Source organism: Cutaneotrichosporon cavernicola, assembly GCF_030864355.1.
Source record: "Cutaneotrichosporon cavernicola HIS019 DNA, chromosome: 1".
NCBI classification, from domain to species: domain Eukaryota; kingdom Fungi; phylum Basidiomycota; class Tremellomycetes; order Trichosporonales; family Trichosporonaceae; genus Cutaneotrichosporon; species Cutaneotrichosporon cavernicola.
Genome location: NC_083393.1, coordinates 1,907,121 through 1,933,626, shown reverse-complemented (window position 1 = coordinate 1,933,626; position 26,506 = coordinate 1,907,121). Strand labels below are relative to the sequence as shown.

The 26,506-nt window shown below is 60.4% G+C and overlaps 12 protein-coding genes across 12 annotated transcripts; 5 read left to right on the top strand and 7 right to left on the bottom strand.

Moving 5' to 3' along the window:
• Positions 1 to 303: 303 nt before the first annotated feature.
• CcaverHIS019_0107190 (uncharacterized protein) lies at positions 304 to 1,409 on the bottom strand (the record flags this gene model as incomplete). The annotated part of the gene is made up of 3 exons (XM_060603444.1): positions 304 to 1,055; positions 1,101 to 1,218; positions 1,260 to 1,409. The coding sequence occupies 3 exons, from the start codon at positions 1,407 to 1,409 to the stop codon at positions 304 to 306; spliced, it is 1,020 nt and encodes a 339-aa protein (XP_060453267.1).
• A 286-nt stretch (positions 1,410 to 1,695) lies between these two features.
• CcaverHIS019_0107180 (uncharacterized protein) lies at positions 1,696 to 2,845 on the top strand (the record flags this gene model as incomplete). Its single annotated transcript, XM_060603433.1, has 2 exons — positions 1,696 to 1,849; positions 1,890 to 2,845. 2 exons carry the CDS (start codon positions 1,696 to 1,698, stop codon positions 2,843 to 2,845), a joined length of 1,110 nt encoding a protein of 369 aa, XP_060453266.1.
• A 13-nt stretch (positions 2,846 to 2,858) lies between these two features.
• CcaverHIS019_0107170 (uncharacterized protein) lies at positions 2,859 to 3,875 on the bottom strand (the record flags this gene model as incomplete). The annotated part of the gene is made up of 8 exons (XM_060603422.1): positions 2,859 to 2,984; positions 3,021 to 3,089; positions 3,126 to 3,205; positions 3,252 to 3,276; positions 3,339 to 3,445; positions 3,482 to 3,548; positions 3,583 to 3,687; positions 3,747 to 3,875. 8 exons carry the CDS (start codon positions 3,873 to 3,875, stop codon positions 2,859 to 2,861), a joined length of 708 nt encoding a protein of 235 aa, XP_060453265.1.
• A 220-nt stretch (positions 3,876 to 4,095) lies between these two features.
• On the top strand, positions 4,096 to 12,102 carry UTP20 (uncharacterized protein; the record flags this gene model as incomplete). The annotated part of the gene is made up of 4 exons (XM_060603411.1): positions 4,096 to 4,125; positions 4,165 to 4,248; positions 4,291 to 6,618; positions 6,655 to 12,102. The coding sequence occupies 4 exons, from the start codon at positions 4,096 to 4,098 to the stop codon at positions 12,100 to 12,102; spliced, it is 7,890 nt and encodes a 2,629-aa protein (XP_060453264.1).
• Positions 12,103 to 12,446: 344 nt separating this feature from the next.
• Positions 12,447 to 13,568, bottom strand: CcaverHIS019_0107150 (uncharacterized protein; the record flags this gene model as incomplete). The annotated part of the gene is made up of 5 exons (XM_060603400.1): positions 12,447 to 12,565; positions 13,030 to 13,098; positions 13,142 to 13,191; positions 13,324 to 13,346; positions 13,395 to 13,568. 5 exons carry the CDS (start codon positions 13,566 to 13,568, stop codon positions 12,447 to 12,449), a joined length of 435 nt encoding a protein of 144 aa, XP_060453263.1.
• Positions 13,569 to 14,034: 466 nt separating this feature from the next.
• On the top strand, positions 14,035 to 14,465 carry CcaverHIS019_0107140 (uncharacterized protein; the record flags this gene model as incomplete). Its single annotated transcript, XM_060603389.1, has 3 exons — positions 14,035 to 14,045; positions 14,080 to 14,151; positions 14,327 to 14,465. The coding sequence occupies 3 exons, from the start codon at positions 14,035 to 14,037 to the stop codon at positions 14,463 to 14,465; spliced, it is 222 nt and encodes a 73-aa protein (XP_060453262.1).
• A 280-nt stretch (positions 14,466 to 14,745) lies between these two features.
• On the bottom strand, positions 14,746 to 15,998 carry GPI2 (uncharacterized protein; the record flags this gene model as incomplete). The annotated part of the gene is made up of 5 exons (XM_060603378.1): positions 14,746 to 15,009; positions 15,047 to 15,194; positions 15,230 to 15,488; positions 15,578 to 15,796; positions 15,830 to 15,998. 5 exons carry the CDS (start codon positions 15,996 to 15,998, stop codon positions 14,746 to 14,748), a joined length of 1,059 nt encoding a protein of 352 aa, XP_060453261.1.
• Positions 15,999 to 16,156: 158 nt separating this feature from the next.
• Positions 16,157 to 18,744, top strand: CcaverHIS019_0107120 (uncharacterized protein; the record flags this gene model as incomplete). The annotated part of the gene is made up of 11 exons (XM_060603367.1): positions 16,157 to 16,213; positions 16,245 to 16,867; positions 16,911 to 17,238; positions 17,273 to 17,438; positions 17,472 to 17,588; positions 17,625 to 17,675; positions 17,711 to 17,850; positions 17,884 to 18,057; positions 18,116 to 18,315; positions 18,349 to 18,490; positions 18,535 to 18,744. 11 exons carry the CDS (start codon positions 16,157 to 16,159, stop codon positions 18,742 to 18,744), a joined length of 2,208 nt encoding a protein of 735 aa, XP_060453260.1.
• Positions 18,745 to 18,994: 250 nt separating this feature from the next.
• Positions 18,995 to 19,706, bottom strand: CcaverHIS019_0107110 (uncharacterized protein; the record flags this gene model as incomplete). Its single annotated transcript, XM_060603356.1, has 4 exons — positions 18,995 to 19,075; positions 19,113 to 19,256; positions 19,628 to 19,638; positions 19,691 to 19,706. The coding sequence occupies 4 exons, from the start codon at positions 19,704 to 19,706 to the stop codon at positions 18,995 to 18,997; spliced, it is 252 nt and encodes an 83-aa protein (XP_060453259.1).
• Positions 19,707 to 20,030: 324 nt separating this feature from the next.
• On the top strand, positions 20,031 to 22,906 carry CcaverHIS019_0107100 (uncharacterized protein; the record flags this gene model as incomplete). Its single annotated transcript, XM_060603345.1, has 6 exons — positions 20,031 to 20,644; positions 20,798 to 21,765; positions 21,801 to 21,844; positions 21,903 to 22,196; positions 22,411 to 22,821; positions 22,856 to 22,906. The coding sequence occupies 6 exons, from the start codon at positions 20,031 to 20,033 to the stop codon at positions 22,904 to 22,906; spliced, it is 2,382 nt and encodes a 793-aa protein (XP_060453258.1).
• Positions 22,907 to 23,095: 189 nt separating this feature from the next.
• CcaverHIS019_0107090 (uncharacterized protein) lies at positions 23,096 to 23,602 on the bottom strand (the record flags this gene model as incomplete). The annotated part of the gene is made up of 2 exons (XM_060603333.1): positions 23,096 to 23,181; positions 23,236 to 23,602. The coding sequence occupies 2 exons, from the start codon at positions 23,600 to 23,602 to the stop codon at positions 23,096 to 23,098; spliced, it is 453 nt and encodes a 150-aa protein (XP_060453257.1).
• A 605-nt stretch (positions 23,603 to 24,207) lies between these two features.
• Positions 24,208 to 26,308, bottom strand: CcaverHIS019_0107080 (uncharacterized protein; the record flags this gene model as incomplete). Its single annotated transcript, XM_060603322.1, has 2 exons — positions 24,208 to 24,866; positions 25,177 to 26,308. 2 exons carry the CDS (start codon positions 26,306 to 26,308, stop codon positions 24,208 to 24,210), a joined length of 1,791 nt encoding a protein of 596 aa, XP_060453256.1.
• Positions 26,309 to 26,506: the final 198 nt, after the last annotated feature.

Sequence of the window (26,506 nt, the reverse complement as noted above, 5' to 3'; positions counted from 1 at the left end):
AACAAAGGAATGAAACGATATGAAGAAAGTTGTTGTGATGATGCTCGGATGGTGAGCGCGCGAGCTCAACAAGTCCAGTCATGTATTTCCAGGGTACCAAGCGCGTGGGTGGCGAATATCAAATTTGGTTCCGCTCCCTCCTTGTTTAGCTCTTGCCAGGGGTTGGCCAGGCACCATCACGACCCCCTTCCACGATGTTTCTGCCGCCGGCTTGTGGTTCGGATGCCGCTGCGTGTCAAATGCCCCCACCCCAGGCATGCGATGGCAATGCGATGGGCTACACAAGATCGCATCATCTACGTCCTACGTGGAAGACCGCTCGGCGCGCACCGCAACATACTTCCATCCGCTGGCTTCCGCCTTCTCGGCGAGCCAACCTACCACCCACCAACCCGCACCCCGAGCCTTGAGGTTGGCCGCGAAGCCTGGGAACACGTGCGTCGTCCAGTCCTGGAGCTGGACCTTGTATCCCATGTCTTCGAGAGAGGATTTGTACTGGTTCAGCGTGATGCCGGATGCAAGGTTAGATTGGGGGACGCGGAGCAGCGTGGAGAGGAGGTTGGCGAGGAGCCTGCCTGGAAGGCGGGAGAGGGATGGCGGGGCCAGGATATCCGTGTACGCGAGCACACCTCCGGGGCGGAGGTTGGGTAGGACCGAGGCGATAAACGCGCTACGCGAAGGTGGGAAGTGGTAAAGCGCATCGAGGACATAGACAAGGTCGTAGAGGTCGATGCCGGTCTGGGACTTGGCCTTGTCGAGGACAACCTCCTCGACGTCCACCACATCAGCCTCATCGTCAAAGACGACCTGTTCCCTCTCCTCCTCCTCCTCCTCCACCACCACATTCGAGTCGCCGAGGAACCCGCGCATCGGATACAGCGGGTGGTCAAAGTCCTTGGCCGGACGGAAGGTTGCAGACCCAGTGTACCAGGTAAGGTCGGTTTTGCCGGCGTGCTCAAGGAACCATTGGTTTACGCGCTGCTGTGCTGTCTCGGTGTCAGAGGGAAGCGAGGCGATCGCAGTGAGATGCTTTGGATTAGATTCGAGATGGAGCACTGACATCAGCGTGGAACCGCCACCTCACATCGATGCCAACTCACATAAACTGTCCCCGGGACCGTGGGCGATGTCGAGCACGCGTTCGTTGCTTGCGTCCGCGAAGGCGAGGAGGCGGCGGGCAAGCGCCTCACCTGCTTCTGAGAAGGATGAGGCGTCGTCCTGATGTTAACACACAGAATGGAGTGTGGCGCGTGGCATACCCAGTAGCCCATGTTGCTCCAGCGGGCGAGGCCGTCGTTGAGAGCATCTGGATCCCAGTAGGCATAAGGCTCAGTCCACTGAGCTGGGAGGAACTGCACGGCGAGACGCCATATCAGGGGGACGAGTGCAAGGACCACCAGCAAGTTCATGGTGATGGATTATGTGATGGAGATGGAAGTTGATGTGTGTGAGAACGACGCGTGAATGGACGATGTAGGACCTCATACACTCTTACTGCCCATGGGTGGGATAGCCTCACCGCCCGTTTCTCCTGGGCCTCTCCAACCATGATACGGCAATGTGGAGGCGGGGTCCCACCAATTTTGCTTCCGCACTGCCTGGATGTCATCACTTGGTAACAGGTTCCAGTCACCCCACACACTCATCGCGTTGGGACGCACGTCACCGCCATTACTTCCTCGTTCACTACTCGCCATGCCGAACGCACGACAGTGGATGCTCATCATCACCGGAGGCCTCCTCCTCTGGTACATGCTGAGCTCCCTCGCGGCCCGCCGCGAGCCCGAACCCTCACCCGGCCATCAGGCGTTCCGGCAGCGCCTCGTCGCCGTCGGCGATCTCCATGGTGGTGCGTACAATCAGAGCCCCTGGGCCCAAGCTAAGCACAGACATAAGGAACACTAGGGCGGTTCTGCGCATGGCCAAGCTCATCGACGAGCACGACAAGTGGATCGGTGGATCCGACATCCTCGTGCAGACGGGCGACAACATTGACCGCGGAACGTATGCCCTTGACATCTACCGCCTTTTTGCGTCGCTCCGGGACCAGGCTTCTGAAGCGGGAGGGCAGCTGCACACGGTCCTGGGCAACCACGAGTTCATGAACGCCATCGGCGACTGGCGGTACGTCTCTAAGGCGGATATTGCCCATTGGGGCGGCCAGAAGCAGCGACTCCACGACATGAGCCTGGACGGGTGGCTCGGACAGGAGTGGTTGGCCAACTACACTACCACCGCACGCGTGTATCTCGCGCCGTTCAAGGGCGCCCCTTCCCTCTCCTTCACTCATGGCTCTCTTCGTCCATCGTATCCCGACCTCCTTCCCTATCCCGACCGGATCAACGAGCTCGGTGCAGGCCTCCTGTCGCGTGCGCTCACGCCACCCATGGCCCCACCCCACCCCCCTAACCCATATCGTGGGTTGCCGGAGGGTACGACTGCTGCCGAAGCGGGTGTATACGACGGCGGCGGCCCGCTGTGGTGGCGCGGCCTCGCAGACGAGCTTGATGAGAAGACCGTCTGCGAGTGGGCGAAGGAGCTTAAAGAGAAGCTCGGTGTGCGCCGCATCATCGGCGGACACACGCCCGACTTTGAGCGCATCGTCGACCGCTGTGGCGGTGACGTGATCATCATCGACACTGGCATCTCATACGCATACGGCGGGGTCCTGAGCGCCCTCGAGATCATCTACTCCCTCAGACCGGTGGACGGGGCTGGCGAGCTATCCACCGGCGTCCACGCACTGCGTGAGGGCGAGCGATACATCGAGCGCGAGGAGGTGTATGCTGTGTACCAGCGCGGGAAGAAGAAGATTACGGTCATCGAGCAGGAGATGATCATCTAGGTATACATGCAGTCTAGATGTCGTTAAACGTCCCCTCCTCATCGAGCCGCGACATCCACTTCCAGAACTGGCTCGAAGGGAATCCTACGCAATTGTCGTAGCTACCGTCTACCCTATCAATAAGGAGGCCGCCGAGACCCTGTTGTCAGCTCTGCGATTCGGACCCCAGGCTGACCTGAATAGCGAAGCCGCCAGCTCGGTCGTGCCCTTCCCCATGCTCGACGTAAGCCTGGATCTCCTCTCTCTGTCTGTCAGCCTAGGCAATGAATCTGTCGCTAACTGTGTTCTCGAAGAAATGGACGAGAGTTGAGCAAGATATTGACTGCAGCTTGAACCCTGGAGCTTCGACGATCGGGTACACTGCTGTCAGTCGGTCCAAATCCAATGCCTGCTCACCAATACACACGCCAGTTACAACCTCGCAGCTCCGGCTAGACATCAGATCCAGAATTCGGAACTGCTGTAAGCGGCCGACTCCCATGATCTAGCTCACCTGCTCAGCCCTGTTCAGCGGCTTCTCGAGGATCTCGCTCGTCTCGCCGTGCGCACTCCCGCCCTCAGCTGTCTCCTTCTCCGGAGGGAAGATGACCACAGTGTCCGCTGCTGTCAGCCCAAGTCGAGCGGTTAAGAGCTTACCAGAGATGACGAGTTGCGCTGGGTCGCTGTCGTTCTCGCGCATCAGGCGCTCGTACACCTCCATCGCCTGATGTCAGCTGCGTTCCGGCTCCTTAAGCAACCTTCTCGCCAGCCGTTGCAATTGGGTAGTCCGCCAGCCTCCCTTCAAAGTCCCCTTTGGATAGGTCTTCTGAGAATGTCGAAGGGATGATCTCCGGCTTGAACCCCTGTTGTTAGTATCTCTCTCGAGTCGTTCAACGGGCGTGGTCAACCTTCCTCAACTCACGACATTCTCGAAGATGTCCTTCCGCCGTGGGGAGCCGGAGGCGAGAACGACGCGTTTATCCTTAAGCCGCTCAAAAATAGGAGAGGGCATGGCGGTGGGGAGCACGGGAGACGGACGCTGTGGTGCCATATTGCTTGTGAAGAATGTCAGCAGCAAACACCACAGTGCACTATGGCATTGCTGGTGGTGTTCATACGGTGGAGGTGGAGGTTACCACCGTGGGAAGTTAATCCACGTGATCTTAGATTCCGAGGTGGAGGTGAAGATATTTGGCCCAAATATGAGATTTCGAGTAGCCAGCTGTACAAGTTCATAACCATCCATCGCTCAACGCAGGCCGCAGTTCAGCATGGCCGAACCACCAGCGAAGCGTTTCCGCGTAAGTTATTTGCTCCCTAATGAAATGAACTGACGGCAGTATGAGACGTACACAAAGAAGCTCGAGCACATCAGCGTCGATGTTGGTCGGAGGAAGGGGCTCGATTGGGAGAAGGACCCCGAGGTGAGTAATCCCCAGAGGGTAGTTGGCGGTAGTTGACGACAGGAATTACCGCTCATTGCGGAGATTGCTCGCCTAGAGCTGCAGGATCTCACGACGGGTTACCAGGACCTCTCGCGCGCGCTGTACCCCCTCACGCGGACCCTTCCCCTCATCATCCTCAACCTCAGCCCCATCATATCTCTGTTCTCTGATTTCTTCTCCGCTCTCAAGGGCGGGGAGACACATGAGCACTCCGGACTCCGCTCTGCTCTCCTGCTCGTGCAGGCGCTATACGCTACTGTATTGAGCGAAGGCATTCCCCACTTCCCCACCACTACCAGGGATCTGGTGCGCGTCGGCGCGCTGCGCGCCCTCGAGCCCAAGCTCGTCGAGGAAACGTACTCGGCCCTCTCTCGGTCGCTCAGTAGTGTCGCCCCAGCTCTCACTCGCGCCGAGAACACTGAAGCTCTCCGTGCCGCGTGGGGAGCGGTGCGGCCTTCTCTTGGGCCGGCGAACAAGGGGTATGTTCGCAAGGCACTGTCCGAGGCGTGGGCGGCAGTGCTTCGTAAGGCGCGCAACGAAGCCCTCACGCACCTTATGGGTGTGCTCCTCGAGGAGCCCACTCCCGGTATCGAGGCCGTCTGGGCCAATGCCTTGAAGGGCACCAAGACTCACCTTCACTCCCGGTCTCTTACCATCTATACCATCCTCCTCGACGACCTGGCTGCGAACCCGACCGACGAGCAGGTCGCAACTCTGAGGCATCTCACGATCGCGCTCGTGCACCACTGTTCATCGGCCGAGACGCCACCTCTGATTCAGTCTGCAGTCGCGCGCATGGACCTCGTCGACCCTTCTGCCGCAACGACTTCCAAGAACCCTCCGGCAGCCAACTTCGCCAAGTCCACTGCCTTCCTCGACGTTCTCGCTACGTTCCTTTACACGCGCAAAGGCAAGCGCTTCCCTTCTACCGAGTTGAAGCCCACAATGCTCAAGCTGCAGGGTCTTGTTGCGCACATCAAGGATGTCGCCGCTGACTCGGAGGACATCACGGACGAGGCACGCAGCGAGCGCAACCGCTGGCGCAAGGCGCTCGTCTCGTGCATCGTCGGCACGCTTAACTCGGGCAAGCTCTCGCAGTGGCTCAGTCCGGGCGTGGGGCTGATCGACACACTCTGGCAGGCGTTGCCAACCGCAGAACTTTCAGCATTTGTGAACATGTGTGTCTCGTTCAAGTGGGCCGGTATCGAGCAGTTCCTCCTCGGACACATTACCCGAACCGCGCTCACCGGGCTCGAGCAGGACCCATTGCCCACGCTCGTGCTCCTCAACAACATTGCTGGCGCGGGATTCCTCTCCGGGGGCCTCTCGAACGTCCAGGGTGGCAAGTGGCGCCAGGCGCTCGTCAAGGCACTCGCCAAGGTACTCGCGTCGCTCGACGAGCTCGATACGAACGATCGTCGTATCCTCGGCCAGGTCCTCGAGCTCATTCCTTACCTCGCGGGTGAAAGCAAGCACTTCTCCGAGCACCTCGTGTCCATCCTCTCCAGCTTCGTTGAGAACCCTCAGTTCGCGGCGGAGAACTGGCGTGAGGCAGGGGCGTGGAACGACTCGCACGTCATCGGTCGCCTCCTCAGCTCTATGTTCCAGCTCGCGCTGCGCGGCCCCGCCGCCGTGCAGGAGCAGTTCAAGGCGTACATCCTCGACAACAACACCCTGAAGGTGCTAGTTCGAAACTGGCACTGGAGTCGCGAGGTGCTGGCGCAGGTTGCCGACTTGGCTGAGCATTGGCCGGAGACTATGAAGGACGTCGGCGTCGGAGTCCTTCTCCCCAATCTTATGTCCTCCGACTCGTCTCTCCGTCTTTCCTCTATTCGGGCCCTGGCTGTGGCCGGTGAGCCTGACGCCGGCGCCATCTGGAACCAGTGTAAGGCGATCGAACAGGCGGAGATGTCCCTCAAGAACACGCGTGACCGCACAACCCAGATCGCCCGTCTTGGACGCCAGCTCGGCACACTCACTGACCCGAACGAGTCCGTGCAGTGGGCGATCAACTACCTCATTGCCCAGCTGAAAGTCAACTTCCGTCCCGTGTGGGCTGAGAGCGTTACTGTTCTCACATCTCTCGTTGGTGACCACGCCGAGTCGATCTGGACCACCGTCTGGGACCAGCTGCAGAAGACGACTATCGCTGAGGACTCTGTCATGCCTGATCTTGGCGTCAGCTATCCCGACTGGACGCAACAGAAGGTCGTTCAAGAGGAAGTTGAGGACGACGGGGATGAGGGCGCAGAGTTCCGCTGCCACGGCCTTGTGCGAGCCCGTAACAACATCCTCCGGGCATGGCAGGAGACGAACGACTCAACCAACCTCGACGTGGCTGAGATTCCCGTAAGATCATTGGCGAAGTTCATCAGCTAACACCAGTATCAGATCTCCAAGGACCGCCTGGATGTGCTCAGCTACGAGGCGCAGCTGCTCGCCCTGCTCGTCGCGAACCCAGGCATGGCAGAGAGGCACACGCGCCTCGTAGTTCCCGTCGTGCTGGCTGTGACCGGCGCGGCCGACGACGAGATGCAGGTCGCTTCTGGCCATCTCTCGACGCGCAAGCGCCAGGAGCGCACCATCAACTTCCTAGAGCTGTGCGCCAAGTTTGTTAACCCCAAAGCCGCGTACCGGTCCGAGGAGCTGCACACCCTCTACCTCAACCTCCTCTCTAAGGGAGAGTCCAAGGTGCAGAGCGTAGCGCTCAAGTGCCTCATGACCTACAAGTCGCCCAACCTCGTGCCATACCGCGAGCGAATGTTCAACCTTCTCGAGGACGCCAAGTTCCGTGACGAGCTCGTGCACCTCGACATGAGCGTCGACTCGGAGGTCATCGAACCGTCGCACCGGCCCGAGTTCATCGACGCCGCCATCCGTCTGCTGTACGGCATCATGATGTCGCGCAAGGCGCGCTCGTCCACTGCGCAGGGGCAGGGGGCGCGCAAGCAGGCGGTCCTGTCGGCGCTGAACGCATGCAGCTCGGAGGAGCTCAAGACGCTCGTCGACCTCATGCTCGAACCGTTCGGCGAGTTCGAGGACGTGTCTCCGGCAGCGCTCGAGAGCAAGGCCCTCGTCGCCGCCGGCCGACAGCAGCTCGGCTACCTCACCTTCCTGTACGATGTGCTCCGGTACCTCGCACCACAGACGGTGCCGCATTGGCCCCGCTTACTTGGTGCCACGCTTGTTCTCGTCCGCCAAGCGCAGGCCGGCATCGACACCGAGAAAGCCGGGGAGGAGGAGGAGGAGGTCGACGAGGATGAGGTCGAAGCCAACGACAAGGGTTCTGTGCCCCTCCGTACCGTCCGCTCGACCGGCCTCAAGCGCCTGGTTCAGTTCCTGCGATCCACTGTGCTCGACTTTGACTTCTCGCCCTACCTTCCTGTGCTGTTCTCGGCCGTCATTTCGCCACGCCTTGCGTTGCTCGAGGTCGAGAACACCCAGGCGCCTTCCGGCACGCTCGACCTGATCGCGGCGCTCGCGAGCTCGCCCGAGACGGCCAAAAGCCTCGTGCAGTTCGACGACCGCGTGCTGCCAAAGACCTTCGCTTGCATGACCGCCGTCAAGGTCAAGCCCGCGGTCATCGGACGCGTGTTCGACGTGATCGACTCACTGCTCATCGTCGATGAGCCCGAGGTTATCGAGGATGTACTCATGACCCACATCCGTCCCTTGCTCGACAACATCATTGGGCTCGTCGAGACTCTCCGTTTGGCCGCCAACGAGGACATCATGCGCCGCCTCCTTGCGATCCTCACCCGCCTCTCGGCGATCGTGACTGACGGCGAGCAAGCGCAGCAGCTCGCGGCCCTCCTCGCACCGATGCTGCGGCAGCCTGGGCGCCAGGTGCCCGAGAAGGCCAAGGTCAACATCCTCCTGACGCTGCAGAAGCTGTATGCCATCTCTCCCGACTTTGCGGACCCCGCGTCAGCATTCTTCCATCAGAGCTACAACATGATTTCGAACTTGTTCCAGACTCTTCACTATCCGGCGTCTCGCCGCGCGCTCGTGGCAGCGTTCCACACGTTCGGCGAGGCCGACCCCTCGCTTGCGCGCACGGTCGCCCTCGTGTCCGGCCTGAACGCGTACCGTGTAAAGCGGATGGACGAGCCGGACTTTGACAAGCGCCTCGAGGCGTTCGCGCAGCTCAACGACGCGCCTGAGACAGGGCTGCCTCAGAACGCGCGCGAGTGGCTGCCTGTCCTTCGCAGCTCGCTCAGCTTCATCCAGGAGCCCGAGGAGCTGTCGATCCGCACAAACGCCAGCAGCATCCTCCAGCGCTTTGTCAAGATCGTGGGCGAGGCCGAGGAAGGAGAGCTCGTCGACCAGCTCAAAACGGTCGTGCTGCCGTCTCTCCGCCGCATCCTGTTCTCAAAGCAGGAGCTCGTGCGCAACGAGGCGCTGCTTGTGTTCTCTGCCGCTGTCAAGGAGTGCACCGGCGTTCCTGTACTCGCGGAGATGCACGCGCTCCTCGGCGACGACGACGAGACCAACATCTTCGTTAACCTAGGCCACATTCAGGTCCACCGTCGTGCGCGTGCAATCCGCCGCCTGCGCGACATCGTCGCCGAGGGCGGCATCCGCGAGGCGACAATCTCGAGCGTGTTCCTCGTTGTCCTCGAGCACATCCTTACAGGGTCAACGGACGTCACGGACCACCACCTCGTCAACGAAGCGATCATTGCCGTCGGTTCGCTTGCAGGCCAGCTCGGCTGGTCGCGCTACAACGCTCTCGTTAATCGTTTCCTCAAGCTCGGCACCCCGCAAACCAATCAGCAGAAGTTCTACATTCGCGCGGTTACTTCGTGCCTGGACAACTTCCACTTTGACTTGAAGGGCGGCGCCAAGGTCGGCGAGACAGAGAAGGAGGAGGAAGATACCGAGGTCGAGGCTGTCGAGGTCGGGGCTGAGGCCGAGACTGAGGAGGCAGAGGATGCGCAGGCTCAGGCAGCTGCAACGGAGAAGATCACCAACGTCGTCCTCACGCGGCTTCTCCCCAACCTCTCGAAGTTCGTCGCCCAGAAGGGCGAGACCGAGGACACAGTGCGCATTCCTGTTGCGCTCGGTATCGTGAAGCTCGCTGCTGCGCTGCCGGACGAGTCGTCGTCGAACGAGATCGTGCGCACCGTCACCACCGTTTCCCAGATCCTCCGCAGCAAGGACCAGGACACGCGTGACATTGCACGCGACACGGTTGGCAAGATTGCCGTCTACCTTGGCCCCACCTGGCTCGTGCGCGTCATCAAGGAGCTGCGCACTGCGCTCCAGCGCGGCCCGCAGAAGCATACGCTCGCTGTTACTGTGCACTCCATCCTCGTGCACGCGACGACCGAGGGGGGCGGCCGCTTTGCCAACCTCGATGCGGCCGTGTCTGACGCTGTTGAGGTGGCAGCCGAGGTCATCTGGGGAGAGAGCGGCAAGGATGTCGCGACCGAGGGGTTCAAGACCAAGATGCGTGAGGTGCGCGGCGCTCTGTCCCGCGGCAACGACACGTTCCAACTCGTGTCTCGCCTCGTGTCGCCAGCCAAGATTGCCGCTGTACTTGCGCCTGTGCGCGAGATCATGCACGTCTCGCAGGCGGTCAAGACGATGGCCCAGGTCGACGAGGTGTTGCGTCGCGTCGCACTGGGGCTGAACTCGAACACGTTCGTTGGGCCGCAGGACATTCTTTCGCTCTGCTACTCGCTCATCAACGGCAACTCGGCGTATCTCCGCCCGAAGCGCAAGGCCCCCAAGTCGGCAGCAAACGACCGCTTCACCATGCAGATGAAGCGTGACATGAAGGAGGATGAGGACGTGTACCCGCAGAACGCGCACAAGTTTGTCACCTTCGGTCTGGACCTGTTCGTCACGGCCTTCCGCCGCGGCAAGTTTGACTTTGACAATGTTGACATTCTCGCGCGCCTCGGCCCGCTCGTCAACGCCATCGGCAATACGCTGTACTCACCCGAGGCAGGCATTCTCACGCTCGGCCTCAAGGCCACCGCGGCCGTTGCCAAGTGCCCCGTCCCGCAGGTCGACGACGCGCTCCCGGCGTTCGTGAACAACATCTTCAAGATCATCAAGAACGCTGGCAGCAGCGCCGAGAGCGAGGTTGCGCAGACTGCGCTCAAGACGCTCGCCGTCCTGATCCGCGACTGCAAGGCCACGAGCATCTCGGACACCCAGCTTCGGTACCTCATTGAGGTGGCCTCCCCGGATCTCGAGGACCACGAGCGCCAGTCCTGCCTCTTCACCGTGCTCCGCGCTGTTGTTGGGCGCCGCTTCGTCGTCCCCGAGATCTACGACCTCATGGAGCGCGTCAGCAGCATCATGGTCACGAGCCAGAGCACGCATGTGCAGGAGCTCTGCCGCGGCGTGCTCATGCAGTTCCTCCTCGACTACCCACAGGGCAAGGGCCGTCTCAAGCATCAGATGAACTTCCTCGCACGCAACCTCGACTACGTGTTCGAGAGCGGACGCGTGAGTGTCATGGAAGTTCTTTCTGCCGTCTTCACCAAGTTCTCGGGTGACCTCGTCGACGCGTACGCGGACATGTTCTTCGTCGCGCTCGTGGGCGTGCTCGCCAATGACGACTCGGAGAAGTGTCGCAACATGGCCGGCGCGCTGCTCCAGCAGCTCTTTGGTGCTCTCGACGAGGAGAAGCAGGCACACATGATCGGCGTGCTCCAGGGCTGGGTAGCGGTTAAGGATGAGCAGCCAGCCCTCGCCGGCTCCTCTTTGGCCGTGTACGGTCTCCTCTGCGATTCCGCGGGCGGTAGCGAGCTCGCGCGTGGCCTGCCGGCCCTCATCGGTCCCATCCTCGAGGCCAGCGCGGCCGGTCTCGCCCGCGCGGAGACGTCCGACATCGACCTGGATCTCGACCACGCGGTCCCACACCAGGCTCTCGCTCTCGTTGCCAAGGCGCTCCAAGTGGGGACCGCATCGGCCAGCCAGCTTCCATGGGACGCGGTGACGGCTCACCTCCTCTTCCCACACGAGTGGGTGCGGTTCGGCGCAGCGCGTGCCCTCGCCTTGCTGCTTGCCGCCGACGCAGACGCGCTGGACGCCGACGCTGCTCTCGACGTTGCTCGCAAGGCGTGCATCCTCCTTGGGGGGAGCAAGAACGAGTCTGGTGCGGACGTGGTGGTCGACGCCAAGCTCGCCGACCAACTCGTCAAGCTCCTCTGGAACATCAGCAAGCACTGGGCCAAGGCGGACAAGGCGGACAAGGCCGATGCCAACGGCGTGGCCCGAGTTGACGTCGCGGACGAGGACGACGAAGGGGAGGAGGGCCCAAGCGAAGGTGAGCGCCCGCTTCACTGGCTCATGTCGCGCATGTCGTTCCTCGCGCGTCGTCTCATCGTCCACCGCCCCGCGACCAACTCCGCGCTGCCTGGCCAGCCTCTCCCATGGGTCGGGCCGGTGCAGTGCATCCTCCGCTTCTTCGCGGGTACGTTTGACGCGCTCAACCGCGCGCAGGCGCGCCAGTTCCTCCCCCACGTCCTCGGCCCCGTGTACCGCATCACGGACGAGGGAGGCGACCTCACCGGCCTCGTTGGGCCTGAAGGGCCTGGCGGGAACGGCGTGGCTGAGCTCCGCACGCTCGCCACCGAGGTGCGCGACTTCGTCTCGGCCAAGGTCGGTCCCACCGCTTTCTCCAAGGCTTGGGAGGCGATCCGGCGGCGCACGACCGCCAAGCGGGGCGAGCGGAGGGAGAAGCGCCAGCGTATGGCGGTGGCCGATCCTCAGGCATGGGCCGCGCGGCAGGAGAAGCGTGGCGCCAACAAGAAAGCGAGCAAGAAGCGCAGGGCGGACACTTACATGGATGTCAAGCGGGCGCGCCTGCGTTAGGAGTGTTAGGAGGGTTAGGAGCTGAGTTGAGTGGATCAGATACCACGCATATATACCAGACAGATATAGATCAAAGCTACGGGATTACCGGACAGACAGGATTAGACGGAGACGGAGCTGGCTTGGTCTTCTTTTCATTCAGATCGGTATCGAGCAGTCGTTGGGTGGCCTGAGTGGGGTCTTCTGGTTCGTTCTCTATTCGTGGCACAGTACAGGACTCTCAATGTTAGTCGGCGTCGCGCAACGCGCGGGGGTTTGGGGTGGGTTTGGGTGGCTGGGCCGCGCTACCGGCTCCAGCGTGCTTCGTCTGAGCTCGCCATACGAACTGGTGCTTGCTGGCGCGCTTACACGCGCTTGTCCTCGGGCAGGGCAAAGTCCTCGTGGAACTCGCGCGGCGCCTCGTTAGGGTGGTACGCTCGGCGGAGGTGGCGATACTTGCGGATCGAGTACATCGCGAGGACCTCTGCGCGTGTCAGCAGGGTGTTCTGGCTGAATTGTCTCAGTTGCGACGCGTTGTCCCCAGTTCCGCACGCCATAAATTCTGGCGTGGACACGTTCTCCTTCGAGCGCCTACTCGCCGCCTCACCAGCACCCATCACCGAAGACCGCCGAGATCAGACTGAGCGTCGGTGGGAATGCTCGGGAATTGCCAGGGTGCCTGGCGATGGTTGGGTCCGGAAGTGTCCACGCATCCACGATGACGTACGGTTCCAAACAACTCGGCGCTCCGACTGGCAGACGGCACCCCACACTCCACCCCCGCTGCACCCCGCACGCCGCCGCGAAAACTTGGCCGCAGGGCAGATGTGGGATCGCGGCCAGCACGGACGATAGGGAAGGCAGATCGCACAACAGCACGGTACCAGCCTCCTGCAAATAACGCCAGCTCACGCTTACGCCAATCCACTCCCAGCCCAGTCCACTCACCCTTCTTGATGTGCTCAGCGAGGTCGAGCTGCTGCTTGAGCTTGGCCGGGTCCGTGATCTTGGCATTTTCTGCTGTCAGCTTCGGCCCAGAAAATGTAGAGCGGAGACGCACTCTCGAACGCGCGGCGGAGGCGCATGTTGAAGTTGTAGTCGGGGTCGGGGCTGGGGTTAGCTGCGCTCTCTCGAGGCCGGTGACGCAGTCGCGCTCTCTGACCGATGCTTCAGTCTGGCGCGAGGAAGGTGACTGGAGGCAAGGTCGCCACCACCCAGTGTCCCCAACTTGGGAGAACTCACTAATCACGGCCGAGGCGGTGAAGCTGCTGTCAGCTGGGTTCTGGGTTTCTAATCACTCTCAGCCGACTTACATCCTTGTATGCGCGGCGCGCCCTCGCCCGCATCTCATCCATCGATGGGAGCACCTCTGGCTCGGTGACGGGCGGTGCAGGGGCGGCGGCGGCAGCGGTTGAGGCGGCGCGGAGGGTGGTGGACGAACGCGCGGTGTGCGGAGCAAAGTAACGGATGGCGGCGCGGTAGACCATGTTGATTGTTGATTGCGGAGTGGGGAAGGGTTAGAAGGGAGGAGAGCGATAGCACAGGTCGCCTGTACTTGATACACTTGCTTCCAAAGGGGTAAACGATGAGAACGAGCGGGTGAGAAACGCTATGCTGGTGATGGCGACGAGGTGGGCGACAGTTGAGTGCGGGATAGGGAACGGTGAGAGGATTGATGGGATCGGAGCGAGCACCCGATTACCCGGCGGCCACCGCCTATCAAAGCGACTGTACGACCTTTAAAGGTGGCGCCGAGTCATCCAAATAACGGAGATAATACTCATCTCCGTTTTGTTTATTTTATCCCCCCTTCCGAAGTATGCCTTAATCTAAAAGGGTCTTTGCGGATGAGCCCGAGGGGGATCCGTGGATCATGTCCGAATTCGTGCTTAGCAACATTTGAGTCAACACATCTCCCTCTCAGTCTTGTCATTACTCTCATCTCAATTCACCATGCCTGCTCCGTGAGTTAACTGACCAAGGCCAAGCTGACACCAGTACCACCCCCGCCCCCGCCCCCGCCGAGCAGACCAAGCCTGTCAACCCCCTTAACCCCAAGGGCCTCAAGCCGTGAGTATGTTGCGTCAAGTGGAGATAAAGATTCGGCCCACTTTCCAAAGCGGCTTGGAACCGGCTTGGCATGGAACGACGCCGACGCAATGTCGGACATGCCGACTGGGCTAGCGCCGAGTCACCGCCACAGCGTCGATTGACACGGCCCCGATGGAGTAACTGCTGAGACTAGATGCTGCGCTTGCCCCGTCACCAAGTCGGCGCGTGACGACTGCTTCATCAAGTACAACTCGGACGAGGCGGCCGTCAAGTGTGCCGACTTGATAGACCAGCACAAGGCGTGTATGCGCGGCTATGGGTTCAAGGTTTAAGCTGGCCATGACGAGCACAAACATATCTAGACAAGCCCGACCGCGTCGGCGACCCCGGCATGGCCGGCTCATACAGACTCTGCATACACCATTCATCACTCATTGGAAGGGTGCGAGAGTCGTGCAGGACCGAGGCCGAGGCCAGGTCGACTCACAAACTCAGCCTCGCTGACCAGACTGACCAGGAAGGCGCGAAAGGCGACGTCATTGAGAGCTCGGCAGTCCCAACCCTCGCGTGGCGAGGTAGAAATCTAATCTAATAAGTGCAAAACACCCGTCCTCAACTGTAGGCTGCCCGTGTGCGCACGCGAACTACTGCAACATCCCAATTGCCGCCCAACCGCCGCTTCCACCGCCAACCCCACCAGAACATAAGCGGCCCGCCGACGTTGACGAGTAGCAGTACCGCGAAGAAGACGCGGGTCGCGCCGCTAGGCAGTGGGATGGGTCCGAGGAAGGCGGCGTGTCTGGGCGGCGGGAGGAGTGACGACGATAGCCAGATCATCGAGAACGTCAGCGCGACGGAGAAGACTGGGCCCGCTTCCTGCTGTCAGCTTCACGTGCCGACCAAGCCGACTCACCCGCACGCCCTTGGCCAGATTAGGCCAGCCAGCGAAGAGTCCCGCCGCGAGCATGACGAGGGAGAAGACGTGCCCCGTCGACGGAAGGCGGGAGGCGAGCACCACCGACGCAGATAGCGCAGATGTGAGTGAAAGGGAGGACGTCAGGCTGGCGTCAGCTTCGATCAGAAGAATCTAGCTCACCTCTTCTCCTCGACTGGCTCGTCAGTGTGTGAGCCGCTACTGCTCCTCCGCCTGAGGAGGCGACGACGCTTGCGCCGCCTGTCGGGACCGGTGCGGAAGTCGGTCAGGAGGAGGTGGACGAAGAAGAGGAGGCCTGCGAGCGGCCAAATGGAGTCGCTCGTCGTGGCGGAAGTTAGGGTTCCAAGGACAGGTGCAAGGAGGCCTAGAAGGAGGGGAGGGAGGAGAAGTGGTCGGATAGCCGAAGTTGCGGGGAGGAGGGCTGTCAGTTAGTAAAGGTTGTGAGGGAAAAGGTGGAATCAAGGAATCAAACATCGCTGTACCTTCCTCAGCGTGATCTGCGCCACTTACGTCCAATGTTCTCCTTGTGCGCAACCTCCCAACCGACTCTCCACAGTCCATACGCGACCAACCCCATAAAGGCGCAAGCCCACCCAACCTCCTCGGCGCCAAAGCTGCCAACAAGCATACCGTAGAAGATGGCCAGGAAGAGCGTGATGACAGCCAGGTGCTGCGACACGGGCAGCGTAGCCAGAATCAGCGGGACAAGTTTAGGCCTCGGACGCTGTGCTACCCATTAGCTCGACAACGGGAGAGACTCACGCAGCTCGTCTAGTTCGGCGAGGAAGGAAGGCGGTACGTAGTTGTCGGGGAAAGGCTGCCTGCGCCAGAGCACCTTCTCCCACTTGGGATCACTGTGGTCGCCATCGCAGTCGCTGCCATAATGGTGTGGATGCTTCCCGCCCGCGGAGAGGGCTGCGGGCGGAGGCATGGATGAGGTTGAGATGGAGGAGTGTCGAAGTGTTCGAGCGAGCACCGACAGATCCCGAGTTCAAGGTGACGGTTTCAGGCACCGGCGATGAGAGCCTGGCTAGGAGATTCAAGCGTCATGTCAAACATTTGTCTTGCTCTCTCATCACATCACACATCATGGAGGAGAAAGAGCGCCTCTTTCACGAGAAGCGGGGACGAGAAGAGGGCAATGACGTAAGTCGTGTGCTGGTAACGCTGACACCAGTTGCTGGGACACAATACCGAGTCGGGCACCGTGAGACGCGCTGGCAGTGCGACGACTCTGACGCCTGCACAAGAGGAGCAGATCGACGAGCAGGCCACGTCCTCACCCAGAGTGCCACCCGCACGGCTCGCGACTGTCCCGTACTCAACTGACTACGATATGGCTGAACTGGACCTCGGACATGCTGAGCATGAGCATGGGACGTACTCGTCCCTGCCGCCATCACCACGCGGGACCAAGTTCGACTATGAATACTCGCACCGGCTTCAGTTGGATCTGGACGTCGACGTCGTCCTCGCCCGCCTTGATCCTGGAGGCTCTCCTCGCGTTAGTCGTCGACGGCTGTCGCTTGACAGCGCCAGCGTCAGTGCGCACGATAGCGAGCGTGAGCTCGAGGAAGTCGAGCAGTTCTGGCCTGCCAGAAGCCGCCGACAAACACTCGACAGCAGTCAAGTGCTTCCACCTATATCGCCGACGTCCGATACACACAGTGTTGAACCAGAACCACACGAGCCAGAGGTGCCGAATGCCGAACGCGATAGGAAGGGCCTCAGCATCTGGGACCTGCTCAGAGACGAGGACGCCGCCGAACAATGGGAGGGCTGGATCGCCGACGGCAAGTGGTGCGTTCGCTTCGCTATCTGAATCGTGCAAAATTAATTGCAGGGAGCGCATCGCCAACTTCCTCGCCGTGCCGGTGGCCGTGGAGAAGGTGATCACCTTCGGCTCCCTCCTCTGCTTGGACAGCTTCCTCTACAACTTCACCATTCTTCCTATACGAGCGACTTTCGCATTCACGCGGATTCTTTCGCGGATTGTGCGGAGGCAACCCCTTACTCCTATTCCCCCCGCCCACGTCCAGAGTGTGCTGCGCCTGCTACTCATCGTCATCCCTGCTGCCGCGCTACTGGTGAGCACCGACGCGAGCAAGATGTACCACTCGGTCCGCGGCCAGGACACGATCAAGCTCTACGTTATCTTCAACGCCCTCGAGGTGAGCTGCCGCGATTTCACGTAGCTGATTTCAGATCGGAGACCGCTTGTGCTGCGCCTTCGGACAGGATGTGCTCGACACGCTGTTCGCGCGAGACACCTTGGATTCACTCACGTATATCGACCAGCGGAAGGGCAAAAGGCGCAAGAGGGAACGCGTCCGCCCCGCATTCTTCTTCTTCCTGTCTCTGGGTTACGTCTGTACGTTTAACCCGGCTGGCGCTTCTGACGCAGTGATTCACACAATCATCTTCTTCTACATGCTCATAGCCCTCAACGTCGCCATAAACTCGTACGACTACACGCTCATCTCCCTCCTCATCAGCAACCAGTTTGTGGAGATCAAGGGATGTCAGTTGCGATCTTTTTAGGTTCAGCTGACAGCAGCCGTCTTCAAGAAGTTCGAGAAGGAGAACCTCTTCCAGATCATGTGTGCAGGTGAGCTCTCAGTCGCTCCGCACAGCTGACGACAGACATCGTAGAACGCTTCCAGCTGGGCATGATGCTTCTTGTCATCGCCATGCGCAACATGATGGAGATGGCTGGCTCCGACCTCGCCTTCCTTCCCAAGAGTTTCACCCGTGGCAGCAGTTTGCTCGAGCGCATCTTATCTGTAAGTGTCGTTGTCGCTCGCGCTGACGGTGAGCCTGTGCTCTTCGTCCTCGCCTCGGAGATGGTCGTCGACTGGATGAAGCACGCCTTCATTGCCAAGTTCAACCACGTCCGCGCCTCCGTCTACGGCCGCTTCACTGACGTCCTCGCCAAGGACGTGCTTCTGGCTGGCACCATCGGTAGTAGCTCTGACAAGCGGAAACGAAAGGTGAGCCAGCGTTCTAGTGGCCATTCTAACTGCGCAGCATCCCATACTGCTTGACCAGTCTCCCCTTGTTGCTCGCCGCTTAGGGATCGCCAACATCCCCCTCGCGGTGCTCGTCATCCGAATCAGCGCCCAAATCGTGGGCATGCTGACGAGCACCTCGACGCAGGCAATCAACGGGCAGAGCGTCAGCTCGGACTGGATCTGGCTGTCGCTTAAATGGGCACTTGCGATTCTGATCACGGCCAGCATCTGGGGATGGTAGGCTGTAGCCTTGATTCCAGCTGACACAAGCCTCGTCGCACTCAAGATTCTCCTCGGCCTGGGTCTGCTCAGCTACTCAGCCCTGCGTCAGGCGGGCATGGACGAGCGCGAGGCCCAGGACACCGTGAACGACTTCGGGCGCGGCCCTGTTGGCATCAGCAAAGAGGAGATTGTGAGTTCGCAGCTATAATCACCGCAGTCAAGCTGACCAGTCAGGAGTACAATAAGCAGACGTCGCGATACCTCTCCAAGCCGGACGACGACCTGCCTGACCACCCGTCAGCTCCTATCCTGCGATCAACCCCTCAGACCACAAAGCTCGCTGAGGCAGAGGGCGCCAATGCAGAGGGCAGAGTAAAGGGGAAGAAGAAGGCATGGCGCCTTGAGGAGGTCGAGCGCTGGACCATGGTGAAGCGTATATGGTAGATGGCCCTACCTGAAGCGTGTGCGCTCTCAGCTACTGCAGCGACAAGCCGGCGTGCCTTGGACACAGCTCCTGCCAACACAGCTCCCGCCATACCCTTGACATACCCGCTGCTCCGCGCTTCGGTCCGCTCACATCCTCCCCTGATTCACAACCTCAAAAGCGGCCTTCCCGAGACACCACATCTAGACCGCATTGAACCGCATCGCGTCCCCCCACCTGTTGTAATCCTAGTTTGATGCATTTGTCGCTCTACTCCTGGGCCTCCTCCTTCTTTGGTGGGTTGGCAAGCAGAGAGTCCTCGCGGCGCTTGCCCGCCCAGTCGAGCTTGCCCTGCCGTCAGCACTTCCTCCTTCTTCTGGTGACCCACGTCGTAAATGGAGGCGACAGCGAAGGTGATGCCGGGGACGATGACAGCCCACCGCAGAACCTTGTAGGTGATGGCACGCGAGAACTTGAAGTGCTGGTACACGTTCTCGCGCATCGCCGCCCACCGGTCGATAGAGGGGTCGACCTGGAGTTAGCGCGTGCCGGCCAAGCGTGAGGGATTGAAGAACACCGACGCCGGCGCAACTCCGCCGCGCAATCGCCCAGACCTGCCAGGTGATCCAGCGCCCAAGTCCTAGTGAAGCGCGGCGGAATGCAGTCGAGCAGGTGGAGTGGAGCCGAGATGGAATAGTGTCGCCGGATACGCGAGCACGCCGACATCGCACATCCCAGCCGCAACTGCTGCGCACTGCACCTGCCATAACAGTACAGGGCCAACGGTGAGCTGCGCAGACTCCCCTGATCGGGCTACGCGCGAGGCCATCGGCGCCGAACCTCACAACCTCCGACCTCGGACCTCGAACTTCGGCATGCCCTCCCCATTCCATGCGGACTCACGAGAAGGGGGTCTGCCGTCAGTGTCATCCTTATCTCTCTCCTCTCCATCTGGGTCGTACTCACTGTTGTGTCCTGCCATTGTGTCTGCGTGCTCGGTGCGGCAATGTTCCGGACGTTGAGCTCGGAGTGTGGGCCAACGAGCAGAGGGCCATGAGGGTTGCTTATCTGGTCCACTCTTTAAATGTGCCACTTCGGGGTTATGTCCACGTGGTTTACTTGGCGGAGGTTTACCTGAAGAATTGGTTGGTTTTATGCATGTACCTAACCTTCCTTTCTTGAGGAATATTCGCCACAGCAAGAATTTGGTCCCGAATTTGGTCCCGCATGCCGCTCACCACCTGATTGCCACTCAGCAAGGCCGTTGTTGTCCCCCAACCCAACAGTTTCAACACCTCTCGCGACAATGAACTACCACGACAGGTCACGCTCGCCACCCAACATATCCTACTCTCCCTCTTCTCCAGCGTATCGATCGCGCTCACGATCCCGCTCTCCAAGGCGATACGACGACCGGCGTCGTCGCGACTACCGCGACCGCGATCGCGAACATGAATACCGTGTGCCGCCTCCGCGAGGCCGCGATCGCGAGTACGACGGTCGCGTTCCACCTACCCGCGACCGTGATCGCGAGTATGATGACCGTGTCCCACCTCCACGTGACCGCGATCGCGACCGTGATTACTATGACGACCGCTCCGGTGACAACGACCGGCGTGATCGCGACGACGGCTGGCGCGACTATGCCCGGGATGACCGGCGCGAGCGCCCGTCGCATCGCCGTGAGGAACGTCGTTTCGACGACTCGCGGCCGCCATCGGATCCTAGCCGGGACTTAATCTTCCTTGGTCTTGATACGGAACTCTCTGAGAAGGAGCTCGAGGGATACCTCCGCGTCGAGCATGGTTATAATGTCGAGTCCTGCAAGATTGTGCGGGAGCGCGCGAGCGGCCAATCTAAAGGCTTTGGGTTCGCGCAGTTCGCAACCCTTGAGCAGGCCAAGCGTTTCATGGATGACAAGTAAGTCCCAGAATCACGCTTTCTACCCGCAGCCCCTCATAGGCAGAGTCTCCTTCCCTTCTCTCGCACTTGGCAAGTGGAGAGGCTGCCGCTTTGAGTTGTGGCAGCGGGATTATGGCCCCCTGTTTGTTTGCTGGACAACACTGACAGCAGCTATCCCCACGTCACGATGCCCGCTCTGTTCGGTCACAGTGAACCGCGCCGCGTAAAGATCGACTTCGCGGGATCGCGGTTGGAAGATGCGCCTGCTCCGGCTCCCCAGATCGGCGCACGTCACGACGGAACACGCGACATCGGACAACCGGGCGGCGGGTCGCGTGTGCTTCTCCTCCGGGGCTTGGATCCGGGCACATACGCAGGCGAGGTGGTGCGCCGACTTGCAGAGGAGGTCATTCGCATGCTCGGCAAAGGTACGCAGCGTGATGCAGAGGCGTGCATCTCGCGCGTCGCGATGATCGTCGATAGAGCGTCTGCTATTTCGTGGGGCTTCGCATTTGTCGAGCTCGTCACGCCCGAACTCGCGTCGGCACTCATGCCCTTCCTCTTCCTCCCGCAACACCAGCCCACGGGGTTCCTCATCTCTGGCGTACCTATTGCTACGTCGTTCGCCAACCCCAACGCGCTCATCCCTACGCCCTCTGGCCCGATGGGCGGCCAGTTCCTTCTCCGCGCAGCGGCCAACGGGGGCTTTGGGGCTGGTACAATCGACACGCCGGACGGCGAGTTCTGCACCTACTGGCACCAGCAGGCCGGTGCGGTCGAGACTGTTCCGCGCGGTGCGCCAGCTGTTCCCGCCCGTGGCGTGTCCCTCGAGCTCAGCGACGAGACGCGTCGCTTCCTCGGCAACCTCGCTGGTAAATGGAAACCGCCCAAGCCAACCGGCGCGGCTGCGGTTGCTACCTCAAACGTGCCAGGAGAGGCGTCGTCTTCCGCACCGGGAACAGAAACGCCCTCGGGGCCTCTGGTTGGCGGCATGCAGCCGATCAAGATCGGGTTCGGCAACGCTGTTAAGAAGAAGCCTAAGGAGGAACCGGCGATGGTTGAGATCATGTCGAAGGGCCTCGTCGATGACGACGACGAGGTCGACCTCGTAGGCAAGGACTCGGTGTTGCTTTCAAGGAGTGAGTGTCCTGATTGTTCGTCGCTGACTCTTTAGCCAAGGGTGCCCATATTGTTCCCCCAACCTCAACCAGTAGGAAGGTAAAGATAGAGTGTTGTCGCCCAAGTCATCCCGCCGCTCCTGCTCACGTTTCTCCAGGTCGCGGGCTTCATCAACAAGTGGAATACCAAGCAGACCGAGCTGTCTACGCCGCGGAAACCCAAGGCACCCAACGCTCCCCCCGCTGGCGTCTCCGCGGCCAATGCAGCGCCAGTGGTACAGGTGCCAGTTCAGCACCAGCAACCAACGCAACCCTCAACCAGCAACGAGTTCGACTTTGGCGACACGCAGAACTTTGCCACGACTGGCAAAGTGGCGTGTCTGCTCTGTCAGCGCCAGTTCAAGTCCGAGGAAATGCTGCGCAAGCACAACGCGCAATCTGAACTACACAAGGCTCGCATTCCGTTTCCTGAACCGCGTAGGTTCAGGCAGAATGGGTCACTGACCTTGTCCATTGAATACATTATTCGACCTGCTTGCACTGCACCACTGTCCCAAACTCCACCATTCTGCCCGTGTCACAAACACGCCTTGATCAAATCAAATCTGTATCGTACCCTTGTCTGTCCTTGCAACTGGACCCGGCCGTACACCCTTGTGAATACAGACTAACCTTGCGGACAATGCAATCCGAGAGGCCGGAAAGCGCCGCAAGAACAATGCTCTCGCAGCTCAAACAGGCTCCAACCAGCAGTTCCGCGACCGCGCGGCTGAGCGGCGCGACGTGCACCAACAGCCCGACCGGCCTGCCCTGGACCCAGACCCGCGCCGCCCTGTTGGTGATAAGGTGGAGGCCGCCGCACCCAAGGCCCCCGCCCCAGAAAAGAACGTCGGCAACAAGCTCCTCGCCAAGATGGGCTGGACGAGTGGGACAGGTCTTGGTGTGAACGAAGACGGCCGCGCTGAGCCGGTGCAGGTTCAGCAGTTCGAGGAGCGTGCGGGGCTGGGCGCGACGGCTGGGCGTGAAGCGGGGCGGTGGTCCGGGCCGGGCGGCTGGCAGCGGCGGGCGCAGGACATGGTGCAAGAAAGCTGCGGTACGGCGCTAACGGCAGACTCAGGAACGCTTCCAAGAGGCAGAGCGCCAGAACCAGGGCCAGAACTAACCTGCGCCCAACTGCTTTCTATGTATCATGTGATTTTCACAGCCGCTGCAACTACTCGGTCCACACCACTTGATCTCACCTCGCACGTTCTCATCACAGGCTATGGGATACGAACTGTACAACTGCCCCTATAAGTTACAACTGGTCATCCGAAGTTCGACAGTATCCGGGGACGTAAACCGGCTGCGTTTATGGCACAGACACGGCCAGCGTGATGGCCGACTCGTCCGACGTGAGGGACAGGCGGGAAAGGCGGTCGCTCTTGATCTGGGCGGCTGCGTGTGAGCGCAGTCAATTGGTTATATGTTTATAATTTGCGGTGCACTCACCCTCGGCACGCTGACAGATTGTGCAGCGACACCGGTCGTCGACGGGCTCTACGGGCGGGCTGAGTGGGGCACGCGGCAGTCGGGGCATGGGCCGTGGGCCAACGGGCGCAGAAAGGGTAGGTGGTGTCTGCGCTGAGGGCGTGAACCTGACCTGCTTGGTCCTGAGAAGTTCGCTCTGCGCCTTGAGCTGGTCACTCTTCATGAAATTGTCGGGCTCCGTCTTCTGCTCTGGAATCGAGCGCTTGCGCCGCCCGTAATAATGAGGCAAGGGGTTATGGAGCTGCAGGCTGAATCTGCGCGTAGACTTGAGCTCAGGATTCAGCGGCGGCGCCGGCGATGGCGTGGGGAAGTGTGTGATCTGGGACATGGTGGTTGATGGGACGGGAGTTGAGGGTAATGGGGCACAGGCCACCTTGGTGAAGCGCCGTTGATGCGTGATTGAAAGTGATAAAATCGAGTGGTGGCGAGGGTAAGAGCGGCTGGAAGGAAAGATATAAGGAGTAAAAAGAGGGTGCAATTGTGATGTGAGACAATGACTAACTGAGAAAACAGCAGTGCGGTTCAAAGAGGATCAAGACGATGCTAGATGAGGGACGTGTGTTAGGCCCCTTGTCCTCTTCACACCGGGGCGGCGTGCAGTGCCGTGCCGGGGAAATGGTCGAAGCAAGAGTCTCACATTCGCATTGCAGCCAGAACGCCTTGTCATCACATTGCGGCCCCTACACAATCCTCGGCCGGCCGCCGCCGCGCTCGCACCGGAATCCAACAAAGTCGATGTCCCACGCCACCAGATGAATCGAACCGCCACCGCCTCCGTGCACCCCACCCTTGCCCACACACCCACCACGCACGGCGCACGGGCCAACTCGATCGCAAAATCATCCACTTGTTGCGACGCACGCACCGCCGTCATTGTCTATGTCTATGTCTATCATGTTGTGTTGTGCACTTTGGCATCCGAACGATCCGATATCACACGATCTTATCGTGTACCGGCCGTCGGAAGCGGCGGACGGCTAGTGCAACTGCTGAACAACATCCACCGAGCAGGATTACTCGGACCGGCAAGTCGAACACACTCGCGTTCCCGTCGTCTTCGAGGTCGTCCAAGACTTGGTCACGCTTCTTGATGGGCTCAACCTCCTGCTGGATTGAGAGAAGGACATCGCTCTCCCATAGCCCCACCTCGTGGGTCTTGGTGCGGAGGCGACTGAGCGCCAAGTGCACGTCATGCGTGGCTGAGAGCAAGCGTGCCTGCGAGTGCTCGAGTTCAGCCAGGCGGGCATGCAGTGTAACCGCGTCCCCAGCTGGTGGCGCCATGGACAATGAGCGGGTGACTGACACGTGCACGCCGCTGGTGATCTCATCGATGCGGTCGAGGAGGCGCTGCTGCGAGTGCAGCAGGATGCCGTCAAGCATGCTGTTACCCGTTGAGAGAAGGCCTCCCGGAAGAATTTCGGGTGGTGGCAGTCCTGGATCAGTGATCCGTGCTTCGGTGGCTGATTGTGGCGGCTCGTGTTCGTCTGGAGCCGAGATATCGTGTTCCGATCCGTCAGAGGAGTCTTGGGGTGCTTGTTCGCTCTCAGCTGAGTAGCGAAATGGTGCTTCTCCGGGGCCATCAATACATACGACTGACGTCAGCGATTCTCTCAAGAGCAGGCAGGATCTATGCACTACACCGGCAGGGCATATCAGAGGCTGTGCACACCGCATCTGCGGATCTGTGAAGGTGGTGGGCGGCTCGCTGGGACGCGTAGGAGTCGGCATGCTGTCACGTCAACGTGAACGTGCCGACATTCCAACAGGTCAAATACAAACGCGCCAACAAGGCCCGCCCTGAACGCAATGACGATATTGCGTCCACCAGAGATTTCCGAGTATATCGAGGCGTTGAGCAGCCAATTCTCCCGGCTCGAGCACCTGGGCCTCGGCGGCACTCACTGTACGCAAAGTCTGAGTCGAAGAAGCCGTCCTGCACTGTCGACTTGTCGAGCGTTGCCGAGTTGTAGATGAATGCTTGTGGTGGGGGGTTGATGGGGTCATCGAAGCACCGGTCCGAAGGCTGGCCCTCGTACCGGGCTTCGTCCAAGTTGTCTTTGATCGTCCATCCCTGCAGACCCGCAGCCGCGATACCGTAGCCCATATAGTCTCCGGTGAGGCGGTTGCTGATGACGCTGCCGCCCTTGAGCATCGTCTCGATGTCGTCCGACAGGATACTCAAGCCGAGGCCAATGCCGATACGCATGATTCGTGCCGACGCGTCGAGAGTGTTGTCCTTGACAATAACGCCAGAGTAGTCGCCGTTAAAGGGCTGGGCGTCGACAAGGAGGATGCCGCCGATCGCGCTCCGCCGTTCGGTCGACACACGGTTATTCTCAATCTTGGTACCGGGAGAGCAGTAGACGACGATGCCGGCATCGGTGCAGTCGGTCAGGAGGTTGTCGCGCACAACCGAGTTTCGACATGCAATGCTGATGCCGTCGGCTAGTGGTCGGCCCCATGGTGATGACTCGGGGTCCGTTCCATCGTACGCCGGGTCGTACTCCTCGCCGACGGATGTGATTTCGTTCCTCTCGATCAAGGCGCCTTGACAATTGAGCTTTGCACCTTCGCGGACGTGTACCGCAGTAAACCCGCGCGGGTCCGAGATGGCGCATTCGCGCACAGCCTGTCCCTCGTTTCCTCCGAGAATCACGAGGCCTGGTGAACTGTTAGGATCGCGCACGCGCCCGTACTTGCGCCGCGCCCCGTCGATAACGAGGTTGCGCACAGCCACGCGAGCGCAACGACGGCAGTCGCCTTGAATGGCGGTTGCCACGGCATCCGAGGCGATGCGGAGCTTGGCACGTCGGTCATCTCCCGGATAGCCAAAGGTCGCAAGTTCCTGATCCGCGGCGGTGAATACGATGGTGCCGCTGAGCGCCACCTCGGTTCCAGGACACAGGTAGACTTTGGTTCCCGGGCCGCCGTTGCTGAAGAGGGCATTGATCTTTGTATGGTCGGCCTTGCGGAGACAGTCGTTCACGATGGCTTGAACGGGGGCTAGGAGAGCGGCTAAGAGGAGGAGCCTCATGACGAGATGTGAGAATGTGCGTTGACAACACGACCCGAGACATTTGAGACGCGCCTTGGACTATTTCAGGCTGGTTGGTGTCTCACTCTAAACTTTGTGAATTGCTCTACGATTAGATTCGTGCCTGCCAATTGTAGAATCAGGGAAAATAACAGGGCCCACTCATCACGTCACCCTAAGCATAATGTCACTTCACTT